This window comes from Priapulus caudatus, unplaced genomic scaffold (assembly GCF_000485595.1).
Source record: "Priapulus caudatus unplaced genomic scaffold, Priapulus_caudatus-5.0.1 Scaffold426, whole genome shotgun sequence".
In the NCBI taxonomy this organism is placed as follows: Eukaryota; Metazoa; Priapulida; class Priapulimorpha; order Priapulimorphida; family Priapulidae; genus Priapulus; species Priapulus caudatus.
This window is the reverse complement of record NW_014577487.1, coordinates 58,556-64,514: the sequence shown is the minus strand read 5'-3', so window position 1 is coordinate 64,514 and position 5,959 is coordinate 58,556. Positions and strand designations below refer to the sequence as shown.

The 5,959-nt window shown below is 48.5% G+C and overlaps 1 protein-coding gene across 1 annotated transcript in view; it reads left to right on the top strand.

The window, feature by feature from the left end:
• Positions 1-5,743, top strand: part of LOC106810285 (serine-rich adhesin for platelets-like) — a 131,854-nt gene extending 126,111 nt beyond the window's left edge. Inside the window, exons 14-15 of the mRNA XM_014813582.1 lie at positions 4,183-4,700; positions 5,709-5,743. Of these exons, the coding sequence (XP_014669068.1) occupies positions 4,183-4,700; positions 5,709-5,743 (553 nt within the window). The remainder of the gene's footprint in view (positions 1-4,182; positions 4,701-5,708) is intronic.
• Positions 5,744-5,959: the final 216 nt, after the last annotated feature.

Genomic DNA, 5,959 nt, shown 5'->3' with positions numbered 1-5,959 from the left:
AAGAGATTTGCAGGGCGTGGCATTGTCAGAAACGCAATGAGATGAGGAGAGATAGGATGAGAAGAGGGGAAAGGGATTCTGTAACACACAGAAAGACAACACACACGTGCGGAGAGAGAGAAGAGAAAGCAGAGAGAGAGAGAAGAGAAGAGAGTGAGAGAGAGAGAATGAGAAGAGAGAGGAGAGAGAGAAGCGAGAGAGAGAGAGAGATATATATATTATAGAGAGAGAGAGAGAGAAGAAGAGAGACGAGATGTAAAGAAGAGGAAATGAGAGGAGATGAGAGAGGAGAGAGAGAGAGAGCAGAGGAGGTGACGAGAGAGAGAGGAAGGAGAGCGAGAGAGAGAGATAGAGAGAAGAGAGAGAGAGAGGAGAGAGAGAGAGAGAGAGAGAAAGAGAGAGAGAGAGAGAGAGCGCAGAGAGAGAGAGAGATATATATATAGAGAGAGAGAGAGAGCGAGACGAGAGCGGAGAGAGAGCGAGAGAGAGAGAGCGATGAGAGAGAGCAGAGAGAGAGAGAGAGAGAGATAAAGAGAGAGAAAGAGAAAGAGAGCGAGAGAGAAGAGGAGAGCGAGAGAGAGAGAGAGAGAGAGAGAGAGCGAGAAAGAGAGCGAGAGAGAGAGAGAGAGAAAGAGTAGATGAGAGAGAGAGAGAGAGCGAGAGAGAGAGCGCGCGCCTGCAGGATAGAGAGAGATGAGAGAAGAGAAGAAAGAGAGAGAGAGAGAGAGAGAGAGAGAGAGCAGGAGAGAGAGAGAGAGAGAGAGAGAAGAGAGGGTCATAGATATTACACTCACACACATTATGATGGAGGAAAGTAGAGGGAAGGAAGGAAGCGGGAGGAATAAGTGAAGGATGGAGGGAGTGAGGAAGCAATCTAATTGGTGAATAAATGTAGGGAGAAAGAGAAAAGCCCGAGGGGTGTGAGAGATGGTGGGAGGGAGAGGGGGGAAGGAGCGAGAGGAGAGAGAGAGAAGAGAGAGGATGAGAGGTCTGTCGGTGGAGTGATAGTCATTACACTGGGCCACTCATCCATCTCTAAACTCTCTTTCTCCTTTCGTCTCTCTCTCAATCTCTCTCTCTCTCTCTCTCTTTCTCTCTTTCTTTTTCTCTCTTTATCGCTCGCTCTCTCACTCTCTCTCTCTCTACCCTACATCAACCCTATTAATGTCCGGATAGCGCAGGCGCTTCTGCGAAACGAGCAAAACCGCATTGTTAAAAAGCGCAACTTAGACTATTACAGTCCTCCCTCTTATCTTCCCTTCCATCGCCTTGCATTTCTTTGCTGCGAATTCAATCGTTCGCTTTGTCGTTCGTCACTTCTAGTCGGAGCAACCCCCCCCCCCGGCTGAATATCTATCTCCTCTCGTTCTCTCTGCTTCGTTCTTTGTCTTGTCATATGTTCATTCCTGGCTAGATTTCCCCCTTTCGAATTCAGAATTCCGGGTCTGTGGCTTTATGTCTGGGCTGTCGAGGCCAACTTCGACTTGTGAAAAGCTACTAGGTTCAGCCTATTCACTTGGGCTGTACTTGCAGTGCTAGTGTAGTGTTCGGTTCTTGACGCGACGTGTCGTGACTGCCTTGCGATCTGGCTCGCTCACTTTAGGTTGCTTCGAATTATGTATAAGTTGGGTCAACTGGAGGCAACTAGCGGTCTGGCTGATTTGCGTTTTCTTTCCAGTTTGCTTCGAATTCTCTAGTTTGCCTTCCTATCCGTATTGTCGGTCTCGCGAAGCGTCCTGATCATTAAGTCCTCGCCTTTTCGTATCATTACGTCAGCAATATCCTGTTGGACGTGTTATTCCTATGCTGCTCTATTAGCTGTGTCAGCGGTCTGCGTCGATTTCGCATTCTCAAATTGTACCAACGTGGCATTCTGCGCTCATTTGTTGTCTGTTTCTTTTGAGGCAAGCAATTTCGGCAAAGCAGTTAAACGTACTATCGTTTGGTTATTTTTGTCTGACGTCGATGTCTTTGTAACTTATGCGAAATTCTAAGAGAAATAAGAGATGAGAGAGATGAGAGCGAGAGATAAGTAGTAAGGGGTTGAGGGCTTATTTGTGTATCTAGTTAGCGGGTTTCAAGTTATAGCCAGTCTATCCAAATCCGCTGTTGTTTGTGTCTAATACTACGTGTTGGCCATTTAGATATGCTACGGTGTTTAATTCGCTCGCGATGTTTTCCCGGAGGATTCATCTCTGGTTAGGTCTCTTTTAATTTGATTTGGATGATGGTGGTGTGTAAAGGATTGAGAAAATCATTTGTTTTCGCTATGCTAATAAATCATCGATCGTCGATTTGCTTTGCTTGTTTTGTTTTTCGTATGGCTGATTCTGTTGAAACTTGTATGATTATTTAATAGGGGTGAAAGTGCTTCTGATGATCATTGACTTTCAGATCTTATCTGCTTAGATGGATAATTAAATATGCGTTCTATTATTGACATTTGGATTGATTGCCTGATTGATGGTCTGTTGATCTATTTAGAGGCTCTTACCAGTGTCGTCGTTGGTATATTGAGCCTAGGTATGTCTTAGTCGTTAAGACGATCTGATGGATATTAGTCTATGCTAGTTTTGTATTCATAGTGTGTGTATAATCATAATAAGGGTTCAGCAATCTTCATCGCATTCTCTGATTCTGCATCTTGATCAGCTTCTCTGCATCGCTTCTTGTTCTCCTCAGTCTCCCATGTCTCTCATCACACCGATCTCTTGATTCCTCTCAATGCAGGCTCTGCGGATTCGTAATAACTCCCTCTGTTTCTCGTCTTCTTCTCTCTCATCTCTCTCTTCGCTTTCGCGTCTCTTCCTTTCTTCTTGCTCTCGCCCTACTGCCTCGCTCGCCTATGTTTTCACCGCCTGCGACACTGGCCTTGTTACTGTCGAGAAGCGCAGAGGGGAGCAGGAGAGAAAAGGGGAGAGTCGACAACGTCAGAGAGAGGGAATATCCTGCTTCCAGTGTGTGAACATGTGTATAAACACCCCTCCCCCATGGTGTCGCAGTGCATATATAGACGACTGGCGCTGTGCTGCGAGGCGTCCTAGCCCTAAGCAGCGAAGGAGTGAGCAACAAACGTGCAATGATTTCTGTCGATCAGTTTATGTCGCGTGTATGATTGTGTGGTGTGTGTGTGTAGTGGTGTGTGTTGGTTAATACATGATTGCTTTATTCAGCACCGGCATGATGATCGTTGAATAATTTACTCCAACGTCCCACCGTTGCAAGCATATCTAGTATTGATGACGATGTCCAATACTACTACTACCGATTATATAATAACTAATATGTTTCGCTTATTATGTTATTTATTCGTGTTGTAATAGTACTACTATTATAATTATTATGTATTATCATCATCATCATCTCATCATCATCAACAACAACAACGAACAATCATCATCATCAAATCATCTCTATTGTTATTCGCAAACTAACAAAGTAAAGTGTAATACTATCTCTGAAATTTCTCGCAGCAACTCCTCTCGTGTGGGAGCAGAAATCCGTGAGGTCAGGTCAGGGGAGGAGGAGGAGGAGGAAGGGCCCGACACGCCTATAGGAGAGGAAGCCGGTGACAGCCAGCAGCAGGAGCAGCAGCGGGAGGAGGAGGAGGGGAGAGACGGGAGGAGCAAGCGAGGCTCACGTCAGGGCGGTGGCCCAGAGAAACAAACAAAGAGACGGGCGTGAGTGCGTGCGTGGTGGCGTGCGTGCGTGCGTGCGTGCGTGAGTCCGGCCGTGAATGCGCGTGAGTGCGTGAGTGCGTGCGTGCGCGCCGTCAGCTACTTACTCTGTTATATTCTGCAACCACTGACTAATGTCACTTCATCACTCATAGTTTGCTAATGCGCAATTAGGGTTAGGGCTTGTGGATTAGTGCTTTTGCGACAGTACTCTTTCAATAATACGTTCGCAATATCACTGTTGCAAAGTTGTTTGTGCGATGATACATTTGATGCATTTTCAGTGATGTTTTTTTGCAAGGATATGTTTGTAGTGTCACTTTTACAATGAGACATCTGCAATTTTGTCATTGCATCATATGCTCATGTAGCGACTGACATATGAGTTTTAAATTAAAGGCAACAAACTCAGAATTTTTCCAACAAAATTCCACCAAACAATATTTCGCCGTCGCGTCACTTAATCAATTATTTTCTGACGAAACTCATCGTTGCGTATTGACAGGTCGGGAGGTGGCGCCACCGAAGCTTCAAAGTCCTCTCCGAAGCCACGGAAGAAGGAGGAGGGCACGCGCAGCCGGGGAGGCTCCCAGGAGAACCTCCTCTCTGACAAGGTCTCTCAGAAGACGAAGGAAGCCAAGCAGCCGCGCTCTTCCTCCTCCGCCTCCTCCGCTGCCGCGGAGAAGAAGCCTTCGCCGGCCGACAAGCAGAAGTTTGGCTTCAAGCGGCCCACCAGCGCCACCTGCGGGGGAAAGACGCCGACGCCGCCGACGAAGGTGCCGGGCAGCAACGGGTCGCAGCGCAGCAACGACATAGACGACGCGTGCTGCTCGGAGATGACGCAGCGCACGAACCCGCGCGCCAACATGCTGTCCAGCTCCTACGGCGGTCAGGCGGGCGTCTACGCGGCGACGACGGCCGGGGTTCCCGGCGCGTACGGACAGTACAGCACGGCATTCGTGGGTGGCGGCGGTCAGTACGCGACGGGGTACATGAGTGGCTCGAGCACGCTCGACCGCAACAGTGTGTGTGTGTGTGCGTGCGTGCGTGCGAGCGTGCGCGTGTGATTGCGTGCGTGTGGAGGGGCGTTAGAGCAGAAGCTGCTAATTCGCTTGCCGGCGATGCTCGCGTGCGTGCTGACATACTGATGTATGTTGTCTCGTAAAATAGCGAGTAGCTGCGTGAGACGCTACCATTACTGTCTATTACTATGTTCTGCGAAGTTTTTTCTTTATTATTTATACACACCATCGTGATTTTACACGCGATCATGTCGCTCTCTGTCGATTTAGTTTTTTTTTCATTTATGCGAGTAGGTCTACTTGCTATTGTGCTCTTGGTTCCAAATAAGGGAAAGAAGGGAGAGGGGAGGGGATATCACGCACGGGACGGAGGCAGAGAGAGCGCGCAAGAACGGGAGGGAGGAAGGAGAGAGAGAATGAGAGAAAGAGCGAAAAAGGAAGAAAATAAAAAGAGAGAGATAGAGATAGCACGCCACGGTGACAGGGCTAAGCTGGGTCGGGCAGTGAGGGGTAGAGAGAGAAAAGGTGGGAAAGAGAGAGAGAGAGAGGGAGGGGGAGAGAGAGAGAGAGAGAGAGAGAGGGGGAGAGAGAGAGAGGGAGAGAGAGAGAGAGAAAGAGAGAGAGAAACTGAGATCGGGGAGAAAAATCACGGCAACCAGCGGCGGGTTTCATCAGCGAGTAGATAGGACGCTGTCATCGACTAACCACTGTACGACGCTCCCCTACCACCCCGCCCCTTCCCCGTACTAACCACCATACCACTGTAACCCCTCCTCGTAATCCTATTAATTCGACGACGACAACAAACAGAGAAACTCGATCCCCATTGAAGTGGAGACGACCGCTTCAGCAATCAGCTTCAGCAGGCAGACAGCGATTCACATTCTTGCATTGATGGTAGTTAACTAACTCTTGCTACCCGGTGCTTACTTATCCGTGCCGAGCCTAATGCCTCGCTATGCCTGTGTCTATGCCTCTGTCTATATCTGTGTCTACGTGCGGTGGTCAGGGGAAGGAGCTGTATCTATGTCGGCCTGCCTGTGAGGCGGTTGTGAGGCAGGTTACGTGTGTGATTTAGCAAGATGTTTAAAAACAGTCCCAGCTAGGAGGCTAGGGTTGCAGCGATGGCATTGCAGAACGGCATGAGATAGAGAGAAGGATGAGAAGAGGGGAAAGGGTTCTTGTAACACACAGAAAGACAACACACGTGCGGAGAGAGAGAGAGAGAAAGAGAGAGAGAGAGAGAGAGAGAGAGAGAGC